A 22,227-nucleotide genomic window follows, 5' to 3' on the forward strand; every position below is an offset into this window, starting at 1 on the left:
ACACAACGTATGGTGCCACAATGTAGCCCACCTAGTAGAATATTTCGAACTTAGCACAACTTGCAAATCGTATCGATAACACGAGCTACTCACACTGAGATACTCATTTGACCAACGTTGGTTCTGCCTCAAAACAATTGTATCATGATGTCGTTCTTCTGATGTGGGACCCTGCTCACCCCGATCAAATTAATCTGTGAAACGATTCTGAGTGAAGTTCTTGTAATGATGTCAACTTGGCTCCTGTTCGAATGACAAGGCTGGAGATACGATGTGATGACGGAAATAGTTCTTCGATGTTATCTTGCTCACTCCAATCGTATATCATAGCGACAGAGGAGGCAACTGCGAAATGGGGCCGTGATCAAACTTAGATGAAAAATCACCACCATCATTCGAGTGAGTCCACGCACCCATTAAATAGTCGAAAAAACGATATGCATTAAGGTACGGCCACAGACTGGGGTCATATTTGAGGATGTGTGCCAGTGAGAGGTGAATGTGGTGGACGTACTGTAACGCTGGCATTATTCAAACTGATTCAGCGCTTCTCGTCAAAATAGGCGGCTTGAATAGCTGTTTAATGAAAAAAAGTAAAACGTGGAAATCTCGGGACACAAGGACTTCGTCAGCAGAAACTTGGCTTGCCATAACAGCAAGAAGGAACGACTTCCTTCTTGTATACGGTTGAGACCATCTTTGCAGCCCCCCGAAGGATGCAGCAATTCAAAAAGCTGTCTCTACCGTTTAACGGGGACGACCTTGGCGTAGCTCGCATAGTGGTATGCATTTTCGTTGCTCAGCTGTACATCTGAGATGTGTTTGTGTGTGGACGTGCACAGTAGTGATTCCTTTGGACAGACGTTTAGAAATGAAGGAAGAAGGATGATTTTCAGTAAGAGCAAAGCAGTTCACGCGCAGATAACTTGGAGATGACATTCGCGTTGGTTCCAGGAGCACCATTAATATGATGTCTAGTCACGCAGACCTCGTGCTGTGTCTCAATATGGAGAAGATATGCTCCACTTGTCTAGGCAGCGTAAGCTATAAGTAGCCACATCAACTATCAACAAAAGTGGGGCGCAGAAAACTCACCTTTCCTACCAACGTCCTCACATCATTCTATTGAATTCACCATGACGATTAAAGTCGCATCAATTTGGACAGCCAGGCGACTGGCCTGGTGAATGACATCCTGGCTCAAATGGAAATTCAGGAGATGTAGTATCGCAACGGGATACCTAGGGAGTTTGATGGCTTCCGTTGGCGACATTCTTACACAGGAAGAACATCTTTGGTACGTTGTCCATGCCTTGCGGCTATTTACGGACCGCACTCGTGACTCTGACGCCCATTCCCAGGCCCATCGACTGATTTTGTAGTCCAGCCAATCAAAATCATCCAATGTTTTGTTTTCCTTAAAGCCTTTGAGTTTGTTCTCGGCGACCCTCGTTACGCTTATTCCTTCTACAGTCAAAATTACGAACAGTACTTCTGGTCACCTCTTCGCTTGATTGGCTATGGCATCATTTATCCGCCAATTCACCTCTTCCGCGGTACTGCCTATAGCATCTTCCACCTCCAACTCATTCGTTGATATTCCCATCCCATCATTCATTATTTCTAATTCAAAGTCTGCAACCTGGTTGTATACAACCGTTGCCATCGTCGGTGCTCTCCTCTTGCTTGAACAGTCGGTTTACAGATCCAAGAAGAAGCACTTACCTGGCGACTCATGGACAATCCCAATTATTGGAAAGTTTGCAGACTCCATGAAACCAACCATGGAGGGCTACATGAAACAGTGGAACTCTGGCGCCTTGAGTGCTATAAGCGTGTTTAACATGTTGGTTCGACTTTAGTTATGATTGACTCCTCTTCTGAACGTGCTCTCAGTTTCATTGTCATGGCTTCATCTAATGAGTATTCGCGGAAAATCCTGAATTCTCCAGCTCACGCTGAGCCTTGCCTGGTGCACTCAGCAAAGCAAATTCTCATGCCTGACAATTGGGTATTCCTAAATGGGAAATCTCATGTCGAGTACCGCAAAGTCCTGAACACTTTGTTTACCCGTAAAGCTCTTAGGTCAGTACTTTTAATATTTCCCGTCACATCGTTTTTCCTAATTTCCCACTCTAGTATCTACATTGGTATTCAGGATGCGATTGCTCGCAAACACTTCAGTCAATGGCTTGCTGATGCGCAGAAAGATCCTTCACCACAGTCTATTATGATGACCGCGCGTCACCTCAATATGATCACTTCCCTTCGTGTTTTCTGCGGCAATCACATTCCCGAGCATGGCGCTATTGAGATAAGCGAGAAGTACTGGGACATCACGCAAGCCCTCGAACTCGTCAACTTCCCTTTGGCCGTCCCTGGTACAAAAGTATACAGAGCCATACAAGCCCGCAAGGTCGCCATCAAGTGGTTGGAACTTGCCGCATCCAAGGCCAAAACCTCCGTCGCCGATGGCTGCGAGCCTGAATGCATGTTGGACGAATGGGTCAAAGAATTGGAGGCCCCAGGATACAAGGGCCGTAAGGATTTCAGCGACCGCGAGATGGCTATGGTTGTGTTCTCATTCTTGTTTGCGTCGCAGGATGCTATGAGTAGTGGGTTGATTTACGGGTTCCAGCACTTGGCAGACAATCCCGACATTTTGGCCAAAATCAGGGAAGAACAGTACCGTGTTCGTGCCGGAGATGTCGACAAACCATTCACCCTTGAAATGCTCGAGCAAATGCCATACCTGAAGGCGTTTGTCAAGGAGAGCATGCGTGTCAAGCCTCCCGTAACCATGGTTTGTGCTTCGTGTGAACTTGACGGTGTCTTACTGAAACACCTTCACTTAGGTTCCTTACAGGACAACAAAGGCTTTCCCTATCTCTAACGATTATACTGTTCCCGCAAATAGCATGGTGATACCCTCATTCTACAACTCCCTGCATGATCCCTCTGTTTTCCCCGAGCACGATAAGCTCATCCCTGACCGTTGGCTCGATCCCAACAGCTCCGCTAACACGAACCCGAGGAACTACTTGGTCTTTGGTAGCGGACCCCACAAATGCGTTGGTATAGAGTACGCGACGATGAACATTGGACTAGTTCTTGCCACCGCGAGCGTGTTGATGGACTGGGAGCACCATGTTACACCCGAAAGCGATCAGGTCCAGTGAGTATCATGACGCGCCCGCGTTAATTGCACGCTAACAAGTTTTGCAGAATCATCGCAACTTTGTTCCCTAAAGACGGATGCCTCATGAAGTTTACCTCCCGTCCACGACCCTGATTTGTTTTAGCATATGGCTTTTGTTTATACCCCCCATTAGGATTTGCATTTAATTTTCTTAGATACATTCATCATCATTCTTGGGCTGGAATCATAGGTTCTACATATTTTTGGACAGACGCGGATCGTGGCAGCCAGCATATCGGGAGTGATTGCGACCCTATATTATGCATCGCGACGTGGCTTTCGCTGCGGCAGAGAGTACACTCCCCGGATTAAGCAAGAGGTTTTTCGCAAAACCTCCTTGATCATTTTTCCAAAGTTACGGGGCAGGCCGACATACGTTCACAAGTAAATACTAGTTTATCTACAGCACACATATTTACAAGCTTCAACAGCTGTTGTGAATCAATTCATCGTGTTTGAAAACTTTGACAAATACTCGGTACGGCGAGTCAACATCTTTAGTTACAGTTGGGAACAGCGAAGCCCCTACCCGGCGGCCGAGGCCTCGAGGTTTGGCACGTTCCCTGTATCCGCGGACCACCCCACACCATCGTTAAACGTTAATCCATTGAGACCTTCATCACTGAAAATCAAGATGTGCTATAAACCATTATATTTGCCTTATAATGGTCATAATACCCGCAATCTGGTAAAATATGGCAAGCGGTTAGATAATGTCATATATACCTTTAAACACCTAGCCTCCTTGATCAATTTAAATAATGATCATACATATTTGTCGGACTACCAAGTATGGCTTGTAAGTGAAGAGATTAACATCCTTTTTGCCCAATACACTACCTTATAAATGCACAACGGGGAGTCAGACGTTAAGCAACAGCAACTGAAATATGCAGAAGGTGATTATCTAGCTAATGCTAGCTAATATTGGTAATATATATAACGGAATGTTTGATTCTGCGGAACCAATTCGCGTCTACCCCACATGCATGCTCATCATATATAGCTTTAAATACATAGCATTTGTGGCCGTCAGCCGATCTACATAATTATTACATGTATATACCAGGACTCCGAGTATGGTACTCTACACATGTATCCCATAGCTCAATGGTATCTTGGCACTAGCCTCTATCCCGGTAGCTCATTTGCAATGCGACAGTAACAAATGGTTGGCCATGAAAAGTACTGCGAGCATCTTGAAGTTCGACACGAGCAAGATGCAGGTGTTATTTGGTACTACTGATTTCGTATGCAGGATTTGCAGGGCATAGACTCGTGCGCCAGCAGAGCATCGAGCGCAGTAGCAGAGCATGGTAGTAGAGCATCGAGAGCGGTAGTAGAGCATCGAGAGCAATACTAGAACATCGAGCACAGCAGTAGATGATCAAGTCCAATGATAGGATGCAGTTCGGCAATGGGAGTTAGCCATGGGATCAAGGGCTGGCCATCCAATCGAATTTCTACCGTCGAGCGCCCCGAGTTTCCTGTGGGGTTGTTCCTAGCCATAACCAAGTTTCCTAGACAGACAAACTTTACAAATCCGAGGGAAATGCGGACCAGGAGGGGATTTTCTGGAGCAGGACTTGTCGAGAAAGTAGTATTAATGAGTGAGTAAAGGTAAAGCAGGCGATTGTGTGGGTACAGAGCATCGCCGGGGCGCAAAGAAGGTCCGATAGAGTCTGATAACGAGTAACGAACTATTTCTTATAAATGACTAGAAAATATACTTGGTGAGCGGTGATTGAGGTCTTGACTTGCTCTGCCGACACATACCTCGTTTACTTTCAGATCCGGGAACCGAACTGTTTCAGAATAGGAAGAATTGCATTATTAAAGTTAGGAATGGAGCAGGGTTGCAGGGCTGCGAGCTTCGGTGTCAATAGCGGACAACAAAAACGAACGGAGAACCGAACCGCTTTGCTTTGCTTGAAGGGGAATTCGGTTCTCGAGTACTTACATACTTGAACATGAGACCAAACTTGCCTGCCAAACTAGTGTCTAGTAGTTCGACTCGGAACATCAAGACAAATGACTAAAATAACGAACCTTTACCATGGTAGAGAACTTGAACATCAACTCGGAAGGGAAAAGAGGCTGAAGAGCGGCTATATCGCAGTATGCATAATCAAACAGCGAGTCAGTGGTCTCTTGCGGGGAATTGACAGGACATGCACAGACTGGCAATGCGGTGAGGCCAGATGCTCGACCGCTTCCGTGTCCTTGATGGAACACCAGTACTAAAAGCGAGAAATCTGACATGAGGTGGTAATGGTTGAGTCATCACAAAGAAAATAAAAGAGAAAACAGACCGAAAACCAATAGTTTGATTTGTGTCTTAAATGTGCAATGTAGAGCACTCGGAACTTGATAAGCTGTTGCCAGTGGGATATAATGGCATGTCCAATGGGTTCCGATGAGACCGAGAGTTGCAAAAATCCTGGCATTCGTCTGTCGCCCGATATACCATTATATTGGCATATCAAGCGCTGCATGGATGGAGAATATGGTCCAAAAACGATATTCTCACGTGCACTTGATAATCCAATACACCGGTATGTCAGGGTATATCATGGCCAAACAAAATTAGCTGAAAGGGTAATATAACTCGACTCATATCAGGCTGAGTGAATTTCAGTGATGTTTCGGTATCTCTAAGATACACTTCGTTTGGCATGCAAGTATGCGACGAGGTAGGACCAAATCTGCTAGCTTGTAAAGAAGGTGAAGACGCTGATGAGGCAGTGAGTCCGACTTGGAAGAGAAGCGAGGGTATTGTTGACCCGTCCACAACATTGTCGTGTCTGGATTTCCTGCATCGTCAGACGGTATGGGGATCCTGTAACTCAGTTCCCTGCCTTGTCACGCATACCCTTCAGCTAACGTCGTGACTATACGACAAGCCGGGGCCTCCCGAAGAACAATGAATGTGAAATTTTTTCATTCAAACAACTATCATCACCGCCAACGTTATCGAAGAAACACTATCTTCTCTTCCGCTCCAGAAGCAATCCAGGCTGTTTCATGAATGACGCCCAATCCAACACGTTCCATCAAATTCCCATTCTGACTAACCGCCATCACATGTAGCAGGCATTCTTGGTAATACTCAATCCTCTCTTTGTCGTACGCGCCGAGTATACCGGTACGGGAAAGGACGATGAATTCGAGGGAAGTCGGCAGGGCAACGTCCAATGGGAGGACGGCAGTGCCTACCCAAGTGGGAGGGGAGGAGGCGGAGAGAATGTCGAAAAGACCGTGATGAATAGATGGATGGGATTCTTCACCACGTCGCCGCGCAATGGCAAAGTGGCTAGAAGTCGTGCGGAAAATGAGAGTGCCTGGGTCGAGCACTCGATGAATGTCTGGGGTTATCTCCGTTGGGTCTATAATCCCTCCCGGAGAAGAATATGTGGATCCCTCTCCCTCTGTCTCGCGAATCAAAACGACCCGTCGAGAACCCCTGCGTACATCAAGCTGCAGTATAATGCCACTATGGTCCACGATGTACCATGGATCAACAAACATTTCTACCACCGAAGGCTTGGCGAAGTAGTCCACGAGCCATGCATCCTCAGGATAGGTCAACAAATACCGATGCTCCGACATGTAGTCAACAGCACCACACCACGTAGCCCATGCCCAAGAAGGCCAGGGTAAACTGCATCCATCAGGAAGCGAACGACGAGTACGAGGTATGTGTGGATTGTGTTGCCAGAGAAGCGCGTGATGTAGGTCCGTCAACATCATTCCATAGCGAAAAGCTCTGTCTGGGTCACCGAGCCCAAAAGCTTTTGCTAAAGCATTTGTCACTCCCGTGAGAGCATCAACAATGTCCGATTCCACGGTTAGATTGCGCCGTGCACACTGTTTCACGGCCATCATGTAACTCGCGAAGGGGTCCAATGACTGAGGGAAGTTTTCTGCCCGTGAATACTTGAGAAAGTTGGTGGAGTCACACTTGCTTTCAGCAATGACATCTTCACACAAGACATCGAACTGGCACTCGAAGTAGACTTGGTGCTCAGTGAAGTAGATCCTTCGGCGGGAAAGCGCGCATTCTTGATAGGTCCAACAACGTGTATTCCATGCGGACAAAGCAAGAGCCTCCTTAAGTCTTGGAGGTGCCGCGTAGACATGAAGTCCTTGAACGACTTCGATATGCTGTTGCGTTCTAGTTTGTGGGCGGCACCCTGGGAGAGGGTCTCGAGCCGTAGTGCCACCGGCAGCGATTACTGTGAGATAAGAGAGACCGTAAACCAGATCCATATCGTGTATCTGAGCGAACTTGTCCTGCGAGTCGTCTTGAATAATGCACAAAGCATCAATCCATATGTAACGTTCACCAAGTTGTCGAACGAATAGAATCGAATCAGTGATGGTATCAGGGAGCTTTGCCGTGCTCAACCCGCCAGGCTTGCCGCGCTCTGCTATATTGTCCTTCGTCGTCCAATACTCTGCGCCGATGCCTCCCCATATGTAACTGAGGGCGACGTAACGACAACCAGAAGGCGCGGGAACCACGGCCATCAATACTACGTCCACCACTCTCACAAACCCCGGCAGTTTCCTTTTGTCGTGTTCGCCTATTCTTGAAAGACTTTTACATATATCTCCGTGGCTCGCATGGCACAGTTTGATCCACTTCTTCACCATGTTGATATCCACAGTGTTTTTCACCCTGCGACAATGAAGGTCGGTCGGTCTTCCAAACTTGAAAGCGTCTTCTTGCATAATGTGAATGTTGAGCGCACCTGCTATCCTGAAAGCTGGATATCTCTTCCAGATGTCCTCTAGACCTTCCATCGTGACGTAGAGGCGGTAGCAACGGAATTTGGATGGGGGATAAGAGGCCAATTGAAGACAACCACAACCTTTCGTGAACATCCTACATTCGATCCCTGAGATATCGACGTGAGGAAACTTGTCCAACATCCATGTTCGGCGAACATGAAAGGATACAAGGCGGCAGAAATTGCATTGATAGGATTTTCGTAAGATGGACGAGAGATTGTCGAGCGGGATGTCCTCCGTCTCTGGGATGCCATTGAGGAAGATCTGATAGAAATCGAGATTTGCACAGATGGAACAGAGTAATGCCTTGTTGTCTGACGTGGTGGCATGATCCCTCTGTTCACCCTCTTCGATCAGTCCTGCGACGCTGGGTAAACATGAATGGCAACAAATTCCTCACCTGGAGGTCAGTTCGTAGGAGAGGGGAAGATTCATCGAATGTGACGTTTGACTTGAGTTTGTACGTGCGGACCAACCAAAGAACCCAAACTCCAAGAGCAACCCCTCCAGTAATTCCAGCAAGGGCCAAACTATATGCGGAGACCGGACTGAGAATAAGACTTCTGGTTACACTGCCATGGTAACCTGGGCCGAGAGTCAGTTAAATGGTAAAAAAAAACATAAATGGTGAAGGACACCCACATGGTTGAGTTGCACTAAAGCTGGGATGAACCATACAAGTACTCTGAGAGCGCGAACAACTTCCGAAATGCACCACGAGAACTCTGGTTTAACTTGGCTCCTTGAAAGTGCAAGTAGGCAGTGTGAGGCAATGCATTTGGGACCAGATAACGTTACCATGAGCGGCCGCGGCGGTGCCAGATGACAAACATGCCGCAAGCCACCTTCCCTTGACTCCCCTTGGTACACTCCTCATCTGGACAAGTCCAAAGCTGTGACTCCTGCGTATAAGTACCAGTTGGAGTGACCAAAAACACGTACTTGTCAGGTCAAACCGTTCAATGTTGAGACGGTCTGCGAGGACCAGGATGATGAGAGAATGTTGATGTGATAGCAACACAATGCGCATCTCACAGTCCATTGAGTATGAATCAATCAAATATATTGAGATACTGAAGTATCTTGAACAGTTTCGGTGTAGTAAATGATTATTCGAAATCAAGCATTTCGATGCTCTGTGAAATATCATACATACTATTTCCCTGCGTTATTATAAGTGCCATGTCCACAATCAGTATTCGATGATGACTCACGACTTTGAGGGATAACAACGTTATCCTGTTTGCTTCCATGGTCATATCATTGGCAAGGAACTTTTCTTGAGAAATCGTCTCGATATACGGGAGACCAGGTCCTAGTGGATCCAAGAAAAGGGTCGAATTTGGTGATTCCCCTTCGACAAGTCGTTGATGAGATGTAGATATGTTGCCAGCCTTGAAGTCTGTCACCCTATGAGGGTTAAAGTCGCGGATGCGCAATGGTCGCGGCTGAAACACCCCATCACGAGAGAGAAGGTCGCCAATCAACTCCGCACTACGGAATCCGAAAATGCGGTGTGTGCAGGAGCTGTAGGAATTTTCGAAGAATCGAGTGTACTTTGGGCCCCAGGCGGACCAAGGCAGACTAGGAGAATCCTGGCTTGCTTCTCCATAACGGCTGATGTAGGTGGATTCGAGCTCCAAGAGGGTGTTCCGCTCGATATAGAAGGTGAAATACGGAGATTTGTCGGTCGTGGGCGCCGACATGCACATATTGATAGCGATGAGTTGATTATGAGCGCTGGCGTGGAATGGAATAGGACTGAAGGTGATGAAGTGAAAGATGAAGGGGTCCTTCAATGCAGGGAAGGAGAATCTGGCAACGAGCCGGATTGCATTGACCGAATTGATAGTGTCGAGGGAGAACAACTTTAGTTCCCTCGCGCTGGCGACGAGGAATCTATCGTTCGTCAGAAAGCTGAAATTCGTCGTTCCGCAATCCGTGTCAAAAATTTGGAGGCACTGAAAAGCCAAGTTGGTCGTAAGTCATAGCAAAACAGGGGACTTTGACTCACCTGAGAAACTTCCTTGGACTTCCAGTTCCAAATTTGCAAAAAATCGACCAGCTCATCGTCTGCTTTGTGAGCATATTTGCAGAACAAGCCATAATAGTCTCCGAAGATCATAGATTGCGTGTAGGGGGAGTCGAAGAGCTGTGGATGGATTTGATTGTCCAGTGCTTTCACGAGGGGGGATCCGGCATCAGGATGAGGTTTGTCCTCAGACAATGATCTGAAAGTGACGTCATATGCATGACTCTCTCTGTTGCCGTCAATATAGCCCATGGTCATACGCAAGAAGACACTCACCCACGGATTGTTTTGGAAAGGATAGCCACAAGATCCTGTGCGGGCGAAAAACTATAGCCCTCGAATGCTGTGCTGTCGATTTTGCAGATGCGTTGTTGCAGGTCGATGGTGTGGGTGTCGCCATCTGACAGTGAGGGCTGGACGAACTTGAGTTGTTGGAGAGATTTCGCTGGGATTCCAAGAATGCCGCACGACCAACGGTAGTTGTCGGGAGAGTAAGACATCGGAATGGAATTTCTTTGAGAGTATTCGGCTCTCTGCCACGCAGTTTCGCTTTTTTGAAGCAATTGGCGACGTGTTGCAACGGCGATGTCGCTGCCAGGCAACGAGGCTGGAATCGCATTGAAGTATCGGACATCAATCAAGTATTGAAGTTCCGAGGAAGAGTCGATGAGTTGTCGAATATCACTGCATACCTGGAGATTCTGCATTAGTAGCGATTTGGGCAAAAAAGACTCTGCGTACTTTGCGTGCTCGGACCAGATCGTATACGTCTAGGTGACCAAAAATATCCAACAGTAATTCGGCAGGGACATCCATAAATTTTATGGTGATGTTGTTAACTTGATTCATTGTTGACTTTGGAGGTGAGATTTGTAGAAGAAAGCTTGTTGCAAGGGTTGTAATGAAGATTTCGAGTGAGCAGTGATAACCAGCTTGCCAAGTTTCGTTTTATACGATGTTGATGCCAATATAATTGCGGATGTTGTGGAACGGAATGACTATGACGTCATTGTTGTTCCGACCCATAACGGAGGTCTCGGAGATAATATCATCCGAGAGCCCCTGTGGCGTTAGGGTCCTATTCCAATTATATCCAACTGTTGTTTACATAATCAACAACTTGGCCAAATAAACTATCCGTTGACTGATCATGGGTCTCTTGGACAGCATAAATTAATACAACCGCATCAGCCAAGTAAGCTGTTAAGCGTCCTTGCTCGAACCTGGAACCAGCTGTCTGCTGCTAGTGCCGAGGCGCCCAGGCAACCTGGTACACCAACCTCTAATCATAAGGGCTACGTGGGTGTACCGTGTCACAGTTGAAATGTAGAGTTGTTGTATCAAGGGCCTCAAGTAAGAACAAATGACCATCGTCATCGTACCGATTTTGATGATACAGCCTTTCACTTGAAGCGCTGAACGGTGGTATATCTAGCACGAACACTAGATTGTTATAACCCAAGGGCTAACATCCTCTACTCGTTCACGCTCAACTCTCAAACATGACTGTAGTCTCGAATGATCCTAGTTGGTGGCCGTTCATCAATTCGTATCTTTTTCTCAGCTACTGGATAGGTTCGTTATATCGTCTGGTGATGTCTCGATCTAACATCAACTTGTGGCTTTGCAGTTGCCGCAGGCCTCGTGGTGGTATACGATTGGGGTGAGCAAGGACACTGTTCGAAAATTGCTGATATTCTCATGATATTTACAGTACTAACACTCGGAGAAGAGGTAGGTCGGTGATATCGCCTGGGCAGCTAACTCGCTAACAATGGTGTCATAGATTGAACTGATCTGGGTGAGTCACAGAGTCCCATATCAGAACAAAAACAATGAATTCGCGACAGACGCAACGTTGGTCTCTTATGACTGTGCTGTACCTGGTTGTTCGTACCTCATGTTATACTTTAGCATGATTGGCAGTCGTGCTGACTCCAAAATAATCTAGATACGTTATGTTGGAATACCATATTCTGTGTATGTTCACGAGAGCAACAAGCTGGTGCTGTACTAATAGCTCGTCTCTCATCATCAGTGTCAACGTTCTGGGTATGTATCATATGCACCGTGTTCCATTCTTCTGATCGGCGGCACACAGCAAATATGACAATTGTCTCGCTGACAGATGCAGTGAGTATTCCGCAACCATTTCATTTCCATCCAATGAATGTACTCATTTGTAGGGGTGAGTAAGATTCTCAACTTCGAACTTAGTTCAACATAATGACTCAATAAGGTGTAAGTCGGAGCGTTTAATCCTAGTACGAGGGTGATCATTAATTGGGTGTTTCAGGCAATATCATGTACATCACAATAAATGTGATAAATTTGGTCGTAACCGCCATGTTGGGCGGTGAGTTACCCAGCTGCAATACCTCAGTGATGTTGACTCGACTGAAATACGATGCAAGTCATCATGATCGCTCGGTTGTATGCCATGTACCAGGGATCTGGGAAGATGCTTATCCTTCTTGTCATTGTTTTCCTGGCTGTGAACATCGCCTGCGGAGTAATCGCGATAATAGGACTCAAGTATGATTTCGTATCGGGTGAGCTTTACTTGTTGAATCGAATAACACAGCTCATTGTACAAACACCAGAGAAGCTAATACTCTCTGGCATTCAGATATGCGGTGGATATGATGGGGATGCTCAGCTTCTGGTGTCAATGGTCTGGATCCTCAACACTGTTTGGGAGGTCTTCGCACTGTGTCTTTCGGTCTGGATCGCTACTAAGCACTTCCGTGACCTGCGACGACTCGGCCCATTGACGGGATCTACCATCGGGGATTGTTTCAGAGTGCTCATAGGATCTCACGTGCTTTATTTTGCAAGGTGAGCTTGTGATGTGAATGTGCTTATCTTTTTCTGCTCAAGTTCCGCACGTGCTAGCTTTGCTGGTGTCTCTTGCTTCCAGCTTGTTATTCTCTCTCCAGAGCTTGAGGTGCGCTGACCTGTCGCTGACATCTGCCTGTAACCACTGCTCATCATTTTTGTAGAATTCAAATTCCATTGGAGTTGAGATACTCGGTGGTGCTATTCAAATTTTATTGTCCGTGCAGATGTTTGTGCTGGGACCACGCCTCATCCTTAGCGTTCGACAATATCACGCCAAACTCGTGGCCGTATCCGACGCAGAAACTAGCATGAATTCGATCGTCTTCCAGGAGCGTGTACATGTACCAACTAGCAGTACTGTGTAGGAAGTGGTTGCGGAGTGTTCCGCATGGAGGAGATATTTGGTCGAGGATCCATCGCAATATTTATTCTAGTTAGTTATGGTGTTTCAAAGTATATTTAGGATGAGGTTTATGTAGACAAACCCATTTCTTGTTGTACTACTACTTGAAGTCGGTGAACCGCGCGCCCACACTGGCACCAAATGGCAAGTTGAAAAGCATGGCAATGAACACTGCCATCGTGGTCATAATACAGCAACTGCCGGCTGCTGACGGTAGAAACAGTGTATCGATGTCCTGGACACCACCCACTAGTCAACTGATTGGCAGTCGATCATCTGACTAAACCAACCCATCGCTGACCACTGTCAGATAGGTCATGTCTTCGACAGCAACGAGCACGATTCAACGATATAGAGCATGATGGTTTTAGAAGGCTTACGGCTCGAGTATATTCACGGATGCGCATGGCAAGGGGATGTGATGAGCTGAGCGGAGAGTCAAGCACACCCAACAAAGTATCACTAATGCACCAGTTGTCTGAGAACAAAAAAAAAACGTGTGCAATCATTCATAAAAGATGATCAACCTTGCCAGTGCGTTGATGGTCTAGATCCAGTCTCGAGACACATGTGAATGATGAATGCAAAGTGGGGCAGTGACAGAAGACGATACTCAGGCTATGGGACCATTGTCCCAAGTAAGCTCATTTTGTGCAAGTATTGATTACGGCGGAGAATGGGCCCAAGTTTGATTGTGCAGATGTAAGTAAGATGATGAAGGCGCGAGCGGCGTTGCTATCGACGTTGTGCTCTGGAAGGCTCTAAATCAGTCTTATAATGGACTGTCAGATCGGAAATCGAGTCGAAGCAATGCCAGCTAACATAACGTATGATACTTACATGTGGATTGAGGCTGGGTCGGTCTGCAAAGGGTAAGTTGGATGAGTGGGTATTGTGATCTTGATATCAAGACCGGGTACCAGTTAGAAAATATTGGAAGATGTGAACATTAATAGACATGTACCCGCATGGAGGAGGGTAAATCAAGTAGTTGAACTGGTATCATGCTGTAGTTCTTGTTCCAACGGAGGAAGAGTGCACATGCTGTGAACCTGTGTCAGATTCATGAGTAATATAGTATGCATGGGAACAATTGCTGAAAATGGTGGAACTCGTGACCAGTCTGACGTATGTCGCGTCAGCGACTCAGTCCCGAGCCTGGTTGCCGACATCACCAACGAATAGAAACGTTTTCAATCTCCAATTCACCTGGGTAGTGGACTGACGGTTTGAAAATCTCAATCGAGGTACATACTTCAATCAATCAAGGGCCTCGAGCATGAACAAATGTCCCAATCACCATCATGCCGATTTTGGTGATACAAGCGTTGAGCGCTGAACGCTGGTATATGAACACTAGATCGTTATACACTCCCAACATTCCCCATCTTCAGATATGACCGTAATCTTAAATGATCCCAGTTGGTGGCCCTTCATCAATTCGAGTATTTTGTATAGCTATTGGATTGGTTCGTCATATTCTTCAATGGTGATGTCTCGATCTATCTAACATCCACTTGTCATGGTGGTTTTGCAGTTGCTGCAGGCTTCGTGGTGGTATATGATTGGGGTGAGCAGCAAAGTGTTCTGAAATTGCTGATATTCTCATGATATTTCTAGTGATAACACTCGGACAAGAGGTAGGTTGATCCTATTGCCGCCGGAGCAGTCAACTTGCTCACAACTTGAATGGTGTCATAGATTGACCTCATTTGGGTGAGTCACAGAGTCCCATATCAGAAGAAAAACAATGAATGTGCGACAGACACAACGCTGGTCTCTGATGACTGTGCTGTACCTAGTTGTTCGTACCTTGTGTTGTACCATAGCATGGTCGGTGGTTGTGCTGACTCCAACTTGTTCTAGATACGCTATGCTGGAATACCATATTCTGTGTATGTTAATCGAGGCCAAAATGTAGTTGCTGTACTGATGGCCCATCTCTCATTATCAGTGCTACCATTCTGGGTATGTCTTATATTCACCGTGTTCGATTCTTCTGACCGGTGGCACACAGAAAACATTGTGTTTCTCTCGTTGACAGATGCAGTGAGTATTCCGCAATCATTTCAGTCCTATTCAATGAATACATTCATTTGTAGGGGTGAGTGCGATTTGACCATTGGACTTGGCTCGACATAATGATTCAATAGGTGTGAGTCGGAGCGTTTGATCCTAGCACGAGGGTGACCGCTAATCGGGTGTTTTAGGCAATATCATAAACCATGCAGTAAGTGGGACAAATGTGGTCGTAACTGCCATGTTGGGCGGTGAGTTGCCCAGCTGCGATACCTCAGTGATATTGACTCGACTGAAATATGATCCAAGTCATCATGATTGCTCGGTTGCATGCCATGTATCAGGGATCTAGGAGGATGCTTATCTTCCTTGTTATCATCTTCCTGGCCGTAAACATCGCCTGCACAGTAATCGCGATCATAGTACTCAAGTATGATGTTGTATTGGGTAAGCTTTACTTGTTGAATTGAAGAAAACGGCTCATTTGACAAATACCAGCGGAACTCATACTCTCTGGTATTCATATGTGCAGTCAGGAATTCGAGGGGGATACCCAGCTTCTGATGTCAATGGTCTGGATCCTCAACACTGTTTGGGAGGTCTTCGCACTGTGTCTTTCAGTCTGGATCGCTGCGAAGCACTTCCGTGACCTGCGACGACTCGGCCCATTGACGGGATCGACCATCGGGGACTGTTTCAGAGTGCTCCTAGAATCTCACGTGCTTTATTTTGCGAGGTGAGCTTGTAATGCGAATGTGCTTATCGCTTTCTGCTCAAGTTCTGCATGTGCTAGCTTTGCTGGTGTCTCTTGCCTTGAGCTTGTCAATATCTCTCCTCCAGAAGTCCAGGTGCGCCAACATGTCACTGACATCTACATGTAGCCACTGCTCATCATTTCTGTAGCATTCGAATTCTGCAGCAGCAGAGATACTCAGTGGTGTTATGCAAATTTTATCGTCCGTGCAGATGTTTGTGCTGGGACCACGCCTCATCCTTAGCGTTCGACAATATCACGCTAAACTCGTGGCCAAATCCGACGCAGAAACTAGCATGAATTCAATTGTCTTCCAGGAGCGCGTACATGTATCGACTAGTAGTACTGTGTAGGAAACGGATGGTTGCCAAGCGTTCCGCATGGGGGAGATATTTGGTCGAGGATTCGTCGTATTTATTTCAGTTATGGTGTCTCAAAGTATATTGTAGACGAGGTTTATGTAGACAAACTCATTTCTTGTTGTATCGCTACTGGGAGTCGGTAATCCAGACTTGCACCAAGCAGCAAGCTAAAAAGCATGGCAAGAAGATGAAAGCATCGAGTACATCTTTCAAATTATTGTATCGACCACACTTAGTCGCACCATCGTGGTGTGGCGCGCCCGGTAGTACAATGGTAAGCTTTACCGTTGGGACAGATGGTTCACCGAGTCACTTGTCCACATTGGCGATGTTTAGCGTTCAAGATCTTAGGATCAGGTTGGTGTCGTGCCTCGTGATCCGATGATAGTCATGATGGAACCTTTCTTGTAGGCGGCTAGTTTTGCTGTCATCCTTTTGTCCAGTATCTTTACTATATGCAGTGATTATAATTCATATCAATTATCTACCAGTGCACGCCGCCGCTCTAATCCCAATTCTCCTCGCAAATCAATGGGTTATGTGACATGTCGCGTCATTAATGATGCGCGCATGCATTGAGATTAATCCAGTAGGGCTCTCCGGTTTACACCACATAAGATGCAGCATTTCTTGTAAGATGTCTGCACAGGAGTGATGGTTCTGGAAGCTGATGGCCTCATTGTACTTCCTCCAGCTTATCTACTTGCCATCTCAATCATGAGCGTTCGAACTTTGCAGGAGAAGGCAGCCCTAGTATCATCACAGGAACAGACTTGAGACGAGCGCTTAATGTTCTCGCAGCTCTCCCAGATTTCCAGCCATTCCACCATATACAATACCTGTTGGCCGTGACAAGTGCGATCGATTGTTGCGTATCATTGAAGCACCTGAAAAACTAGATACTCAACCGCTTGCAAGTCATAATTTATGGTCAAAATTCACATGGCACTACTCCAAAACAACCAAACTGCATCTCTATGTAGAGCGCTGTATTTGCTAAACAATAAGTACTCGGAACACCCAAAACTTAGATAAAAATAAACCCTCCCGCTTCCTGCAGAATAGCCCACGAGTACAAATCATATCGAGTATCTCCCGTGCTACACACCACCGCCAGTTGATATATGCGCGCGCTCCTCGAAAGACATTAGAATCATGCTGGGACCTGCATCCGAATGGGTCATGAGCCTAGTATGATATTCTCGAACACTAAGGATCAGGTGTGGTCCTAGCACAAACATCTGAGCGAGCGTGAAAATTTGAAGAAAACTCCGAGTTTCCGGTGAGTATTTTTCCTACAGAAATGATGAAACGTGGTCACATGCAGAGATCAGGGATAGATCGACATGCCGCTGAGATCATTGGACATATAACCGAGCTTCAAGCAAACAGCAGGAAGCATGCTAACACCTGCAGAACCTCAGCGGGAAAAGTTGATCACGTTCATATCATGATGAACTCACCTCGTAAAGTATCCCACGTGAGTTTTCAACAATACCGTAGTCCTTTATAATTTGGCCTGCCGAATGTCTTTGTAGTTCACGGATGTGCTTTACAGCGATCTGGACAGCGAGACACAGCGTGAGGACCTCCCATGTAGTGCCAAGTATCCAAGATATGGAACCCGGAAGGACCACATCTCCCTCGAATTTAATCGTGCACTGATAGGTCCCAGAGAGAACAAGCTCCTCTGGAATTCATCAATGAGCCGGATGCACTTTGAAAATCTGTCATCCATAAGTAAACTTACCCCCTGAAAAATGCTTCATCATCATTGCGGCTACCACTATATTGACAACAGCAACAGCCAGGAAGGCGATAAGGAGAATCATCAGCACCTTTCTGGAATGCTGATACATGGCATGCAACCGAGCAATCATGATGACTAGCATGATGTTCAGCCAAGTCAATATCACTGAGGAATTGCAGCGAACCTGGAAAAGTATTAGTAAGGCGCTGATTACGATGTTCTAATATACGGACTTTTGATCAGATCGCAGTGGCCCAATCATGCACCTGAGCGAATGGAAGAAGGAGTGATAGTGAGTCGTGAAACCTTAGATGGCTGATACTATGTCAGCTAAGCGAGAACGTCTGGCCACCTTCATGATCCATCTGGGCCGCAGAGAAGGAGTGCCAAATCGTGCATGTGCATGAATGGTAGAAGCAGGGTGTCAATGTCCTGGAGACCACTAGTCAATTGATCATCTGATTGAACCAACCAATCGCTGGCCACTGTCAGATATGTTACGTGTTCGACAACAATCATCTGGTTTCAAGCACGATTCAACGATATGGAGTATGATGGTTCTAATAAACTTACGGGTAGAGCATACAATTCGATCATGGATGTGCACGGCATTGGAATGTGATGTGATCCATTGAGCAGGGAGTAAAGCACGCCTGACAAGATATCATTAATGTTGCGTTGTCTGAGGACAAAAGACGTGTGCGATCATTCACAGAAGATGGTTACCTTGTATCTAGATACAGTTTCGAGGCATGTGCGAATGATGAATGCAAAGTAGGGCAGTGACAGAAGACGATACTATGGGAACATTGTCCCAAGCGAACTCGTTTTGTGCCGCAAGGATTGATTACGACGGAGAATAGGCCCAAGTTTGATTGTGCAGATGTAAGTAAATATTTACAAGATGATGAAGGCAGGAGCGGCGTTGTGCTCTGAAAGGCTCTAAATCAGTCTTATAATGGACCATCAGATCGGAAGCTATGCCAGCTAACAGAACGTATGAGATTGAGGCTGGGTCGGTCTGCAAAGGGTAAGTTGGATGAGTGGGTATTGTGATCTTGATATCAAGACCGGGTACCAGTTAGAAAATATTGGAAGATGTGAACATTAATAGACATGTACCCGCATGGAGGAGGGTAAATCAAGTAGTTGAGCTGGTATCATGCTGTAGTTCTTGTTCCATCGGAGGAAAAGTGCACATGCAAATCACCTTGAACCTGTGGTCAGATTCATGAGTCTATATATAGTACGGTCTGTGTCAGCGACTCGGTCCCGAGCCTAGTAGTTGCCGACATCACCAACGAATAGAAACGTTTTTAATTTCCAATTCACCTGGGTCGGTTTGAAAATCTATTTTCATTCAATCGAGGACTATGCCATACTTCAATCAATCAAGGGCCTCGAGAATGTCCAAATCACCATCCTGCCCATTTTGGTGATACAAGCGCTGAGCGCTGAACGTTGAACGCTGGTATATGTATATGAACACTAGACCGTTATACACTCCTAACATCTCCCATCCTCGAATATGACCGTAGTCTCAAATGATCCCAGTTGGTGGCCAACCATCAATTTCGATATTTTGATCAGCTATTGGCTTGGTTCGCCATATTAGTTGGTTACGTCTTTATCTGATATTGACTTGTGGCTTCGCAGTTGCCACAGCCTTCGTGGTGGTATACGATTGGAGTGAGCAGCACAGTGTCCTGAAATTGCTGATACTATTCTCATGATATTTCCAGTATTAACACTCCCACAAGAGGTAGGTTGATGCTATCGCCGCCGGAGCACCCAACTTGCTAACAATGCTGTCATAGATTGACCTCATTTGGGTGAGTCACAGAGTCCCATATCAGAACAAAAACAATGAATTTTCGACAGACTCAACGCTGGTCTCTCATGACTGTGCTGTACCTAGTCGTTCGTACTTCATGTTATACCATGGCATGGTTCGCAGTTGTGCTGACTCCAAAATCTTCTAGATACACTATGTTGGAATACCATTTTCTATGTATGTATGTTAATCGAGGCCAAAAAGTAGTTGCTGTACTGATCGCCCATCTCTCATTATCAGTGCTAGCATTCTGGGTATGTCTCATACGCACCGTGTTCGACTCTTCTGACCGGCGGCACACAGAAATCACTACGTTTGCCTCGTTGACAGATGCAGTGAGTATCCCGCAATCATTTCATTCTATCCAATGAATACATTCATTTGTAGGGGTGAGTGCGATTTGACCATCGGACTTCAAGGCTCCACATAATGACTCAATAGGTGTGAGTCGAAGCGTTTCATCCTAGTACGAGGGTGACCGCTAATCGGGTGTTTCAGGCAATATCATAATCTATGCAGTAAATGGGACAAATGTGATCGTAACTGCCATGTTGGGAGGTGAGTTGCCCAGCTGCGATACCTCAGTGGTGTTGACTTGACTGAAACATGATCCAAGTCATCATGATTGCTCGGTTGCATGCCATGTATCAGAGATCTAGGAGGATGCTTATCTTCCTTGTTATTATCTTCCTGGCCGTAAACATCACCTGCGGAGTAATCACGATCATAGGACTCAAGCATGATTCCGTATCGGGTGAGCTTAACTTGTTGAATTGAAGAACACAGCTCATTGGACTAATACCAGAAGAATTCATACTCTCTGGTATTCATATGTGCGGTGACGGATATGAGGGGGATACCCAGCTTCTGATATCAATGGTTTGGATGCTCAACACTGTTTGGGAGGTCCTTGCACTGTGTCTTTCGATATGGATCGCTGCGAAGCACTTCCGTGACCTGCGACGACTCGGCCCATTGACGGGATCGACCATCGGGGACTGTTTCAAAGTGCTCCTGGAATCTCACGTGCTTTATTTTGCAAGGTGAGCTTGTAATGCGAATGTGCTTATCGTTTTCTGCTCAAGTTCCGCATGTGCTAGCTTTGCCGGTGTCTCTTGCCTCCAGCTTGTGAATCTCTCTCCAGAAGTCCAGGTGCGCCAACATGTCACTGACATCTACATGTAGCCACTGCTCATCATTTCTGTAGAGTTCGAATTCTGCAGCAGCAGAGATACTCGATGGTGTGATGGAAATCTTATGGTCCGTGCAGATGTTTGTGGTGGGACCACGCCTCATCCTTAGCGTTCGACAATATCACGCTAAACTCGTGGCCGGATCCGACGCAGAAACTAGCATGAATTCGATTGTCTTCCAGGAGCGTGTGCATGTACAAACTAGCAGTACTGTCTAGGAAATGGTTGTCGAGTGTTCTGCATGGAGGAGATATTTGGTCGAGGATCCGTCGTATTTATTTTAGTTATGGTGGTCTCCAAGTATATTTTAGACGAGGTTTATGTAGACAAACCCATCTCTTGTTGTATCGCTACTGGAAGTCGGTGATCTGCCCGCCCACACTCGTACCGAGTGGCAAGCTGCAATTACCCGGTACATCTAGCAATGAATCCGGCCCTTGATGCCCAGACAGTTTATTCTACGTGTTTGCGGAATCCCTTTGTCTGAGATGACTGTAACAATTCATCGTTGCTCAGATGCGCTTTCATCCATCCGGGCCACTGAAGGAACAGGAATAAATTGCGCGGACTCGTGGTTCCTTTATCGCGAATGAACATAGCAAAAAGATGAGGTGTGCTGAGCAGGGACTCGGAGCAGAGAATTAAAGATTCGGAGCTGACTGTTAATGCTATGAACCACGACATTCTGATATTACATCCATACACACGTTGATCGGAGCCGCGCCATCGCCCATGTGAGTGCAAATCGTGCAACGGGTTTGCGTCCTGACTCCTTGCGATGATCTGTTTGAGCCCATCATGCGACGCACGGATAGCAGAGTAAAGTACCGATCGAGATACATACATACGTATATCCACCATCTGGACCGAGCGAACGGAAAGCGAGAGAACTGTAAAGTAGAAGTAGCGTGTTTGAGCTCAGACTGTAGACAACTGATAAGCCAAGGGTTCCGCAGCATGATTGGACTCTCGCCTTCAATCGCAGACTGTCCAGGAAGAGTGCCCTTTCTACTTCAAGGGTAATACGGAAGTACTTAGCTGTAAGC

At 46.3% G+C, this 22,227-nt stretch overlaps 7 protein-coding genes across 7 annotated transcripts; 4 read left to right on the forward strand and 3 right to left on the reverse strand.

Moving 5' to 3' along the window:
• The first annotated feature begins 1,086 nt into the window (after nucleotides 1-1,086).
• HD556DRAFT_19766 (cytochrome P450) lies at nucleotides 1,087-3,709 on the forward strand. The gene is made up of 6 exons (XM_041309871.1): nucleotides 1,087-1,297; nucleotides 1,362-1,846; nucleotides 1,897-2,085; nucleotides 2,140-2,803; nucleotides 2,856-3,175; nucleotides 3,226-3,709. Exons 2-6 carry the CDS (start codon nucleotides 1,521-1,523, stop codon nucleotides 3,290-3,292), a joined length of 1,566 nt encoding a protein of 521 aa, XP_041167669.1. The 5' UTR covers nucleotides 1,087-1,297; nucleotides 1,362-1,520; the 3' UTR covers nucleotides 3,293-3,709.
• A 2,382-nt stretch (nucleotides 3,710-6,091) lies between these two features.
• Nucleotides 6,092-8,885, reverse strand: HD556DRAFT_20055 (heterokaryon incompatibility protein-domain-containing protein). The gene is made up of 3 exons (XM_041309888.1): nucleotides 8,636-8,885; nucleotides 8,394-8,578; nucleotides 6,092-8,329 (listed from the first exon to the last, which is right to left on the reverse strand). The coding sequence occupies exons 1-3, from the start codon at nucleotides 8,667-8,669 to the stop codon at nucleotides 6,170-6,172; spliced, it is 2,379 nt and encodes a 792-aa protein (XP_041167670.1). The 5' UTR covers nucleotides 8,670-8,885; the 3' UTR covers nucleotides 6,092-6,169.
• A 100-nt stretch (nucleotides 8,886-8,985) lies between these two features.
• HD556DRAFT_20080 (uncharacterized protein) lies at nucleotides 8,986-11,058 on the reverse strand. Its single transcript, XM_041309889.1, has 5 exons — nucleotides 10,767-11,058; nucleotides 10,302-10,717; nucleotides 10,008-10,254; nucleotides 9,208-9,954; nucleotides 8,986-9,156 (listed from the first exon to the last, which is right to left on the reverse strand). Exons 1-5 carry the CDS (start codon nucleotides 10,872-10,874, stop codon nucleotides 9,103-9,105), a joined length of 1,572 nt encoding a protein of 523 aa, XP_041167671.1. The 5' UTR covers nucleotides 10,875-11,058; the 3' UTR covers nucleotides 8,986-9,102.
• A 133-nt stretch (nucleotides 11,059-11,191) lies between these two features.
• Nucleotides 11,192-13,312, forward strand: HD556DRAFT_1522416 (uncharacterized protein). Its single transcript, XM_041309196.1, has 14 exons — nucleotides 11,192-11,378; nucleotides 11,425-11,600; nucleotides 11,656-11,688; nucleotides 11,740-11,759; nucleotides 11,812-11,826; nucleotides 11,876-11,914; nucleotides 11,977-12,005; nucleotides 12,064-12,077; nucleotides 12,127-12,162; nucleotides 12,322-12,381; nucleotides 12,440-12,577; nucleotides 12,629-12,863; nucleotides 12,921-12,972; nucleotides 13,028-13,312. The coding sequence occupies exons 2-14, from the start codon at nucleotides 11,528-11,530 to the stop codon at nucleotides 13,229-13,231; spliced, it is 948 nt and encodes a 315-aa protein (XP_041167672.1). The 5' UTR covers nucleotides 11,192-11,378; nucleotides 11,425-11,527; the 3' UTR covers nucleotides 13,232-13,312.
• A 1,099-nt stretch (nucleotides 13,313-14,411) lies between these two features.
• Nucleotides 14,412-16,573, forward strand: HD556DRAFT_20695 (uncharacterized protein). Its single transcript, XM_041309901.1, has 13 exons — nucleotides 14,412-14,738; nucleotides 14,807-14,839; nucleotides 14,890-14,909; nucleotides 14,971-14,985; nucleotides 15,035-15,073; nucleotides 15,136-15,164; nucleotides 15,224-15,237; nucleotides 15,287-15,322; nucleotides 15,501-15,539; nucleotides 15,598-15,735; nucleotides 15,787-16,024; nucleotides 16,082-16,136; nucleotides 16,192-16,573. Exons 1-13 carry the CDS (start codon nucleotides 14,666-14,668, stop codon nucleotides 16,393-16,395), a joined length of 933 nt encoding a protein of 310 aa, XP_041167673.1. The 5' UTR covers nucleotides 14,412-14,665; the 3' UTR covers nucleotides 16,396-16,573.
• A 1,211-nt stretch (nucleotides 16,574-17,784) lies between these two features.
• Nucleotides 17,785-18,296, reverse strand: HD556DRAFT_1435734 (uncharacterized protein; the record flags this gene model as incomplete). The annotated part of the gene is made up of 3 exons (XM_041305474.1): nucleotides 17,785-17,814; nucleotides 17,868-18,094; nucleotides 18,155-18,296. 3 exons carry the CDS (start codon nucleotides 18,294-18,296, stop codon nucleotides 17,785-17,787), a joined length of 399 nt encoding a protein of 132 aa, XP_041167674.1.
• Nucleotides 18,297-19,682: 1,386 nt separating this feature from the next.
• On the forward strand, nucleotides 19,683-21,628 carry HD556DRAFT_1452872 (uncharacterized protein; the record flags this gene model as incomplete). The annotated part of the gene is made up of 14 exons (XM_041308080.1): nucleotides 19,683-19,755; nucleotides 19,811-19,843; nucleotides 19,897-19,916; nucleotides 19,972-19,986; nucleotides 20,036-20,074; nucleotides 20,137-20,165; nucleotides 20,229-20,242; nucleotides 20,292-20,323; nucleotides 20,408-20,429; nucleotides 20,487-20,546; nucleotides 20,605-20,742; nucleotides 20,794-21,031; nucleotides 21,089-21,140; nucleotides 21,196-21,628. The coding sequence occupies 14 exons, from the start codon at nucleotides 19,683-19,685 to the stop codon at nucleotides 21,397-21,399; spliced, it is 969 nt and encodes a 322-aa protein (XP_041167675.1). The 3' UTR covers nucleotides 21,400-21,628.
• Nucleotides 21,629-22,227: the final 599 nt, after the last annotated feature.

Source organism: Suillus plorans, assembly GCF_016647745.1.
Source record: "Suillus plorans strain S12 chromosome Unknown HD556scaffold_1, whole genome shotgun sequence".
NCBI lineage: Eukaryota > Fungi > Basidiomycota > Agaricomycetes > Boletales > Suillaceae > Suillus > Suillus plorans.

Bases quoted from the DNA above. Each gene is read 5' to 3' on its own strand.
- HD556DRAFT_20080 (XM_041309889.1), bottom strand. From the start codon at position 10,874: ATGAATCAAGTTAACAACATCACCATAAAATTTATGGATGTCCCTGCC. The intron at 10,718-10,766 runs GTACGCAGAGTC...CAGAATCTCCAG, and splicing joins ATCTGGTCCGAGCACGCAAA to GTATGCAGTGATATTCGACA. The intron at 10,255-10,301 runs GTGAGTGTCTTC...TGACGGCAACAG, and splicing joins CTTTCCAAAACAATCCGTGG to AGAGAGTCATGCATATGACG.
- HD556DRAFT_19766 (XM_041309871.1), top strand. From the start codon at position 1,521: ATGGCATCATTTATCCGCCAATTCACCTCTTCCGCGGTACTGCCTATA. The intron at 1,847-1,896 runs GTTGGTTCGACT...ACGTGCTCTCAG, and splicing joins GCTATAAGCGTGTTTAACAT to TTTCATTGTCATGGCTTCAT. The intron at 2,086-2,139 runs GTCAGTACTTTT...TTCCCACTCTAG, and splicing joins TTTACCCGTAAAGCTCTTAG to TATCTACATTGGTATTCAGG.
- HD556DRAFT_20055 (XM_041309888.1), bottom strand. From the start codon at position 8,669: ATGGTTCATCCCAGCTTTAGTGCAACTCAACCAT. The intron at 8,579-8,635 runs GTGGGTGTCCTT...CTCTCGGCCCAG, and splicing joins CTTTAGTGCAACTCAACCAT to GTTACCATGGCAGTGTAACC. The intron at 8,330-8,393 runs GTGAGGAATTTG...GAGGGTGAACAG, and splicing joins TCCTACGAACTGACCTCCAG to AGGGATCATGCCACCACGTC.
- HD556DRAFT_1522416 (XM_041309196.1), top strand. From the start codon at position 11,528: ATGACTGTAGTCTCGAATGATCCTAGTTGGTGGCCGTTCATCAATTCG. The intron at 11,689-11,739 runs GTGAGCAAGGAC...TGATATTTACAG, and splicing joins CGTGGTGGTATACGATTGGG to TACTAACACTCGGAGAAGAG. The intron at 12,973-13,027 runs GTGCGCTGACCT...TCATTTTTGTAG, and splicing joins TTCTCTCTCCAGAGCTTGAG to AATTCAAATTCCATTGGAGT.
- HD556DRAFT_20695 (XM_041309901.1), top strand. From the start codon at position 14,666: ATGACCGTAATCTTAAATGATCCCAGTTGGTGGCCCTTCATCAATTCG. The intron at 15,736-15,786 runs GTAAGCTTTACT...GACAAATACCAG, and splicing joins CAAGTATGATGTTGTATTGG to CGGAACTCATACTCTCTGGT. The intron at 16,025-16,081 runs GTGAGCTTGTAA...TGCATGTGCTAG, and splicing joins CACGTGCTTTATTTTGCGAG to CTTTGCTGGTGTCTCTTGCC.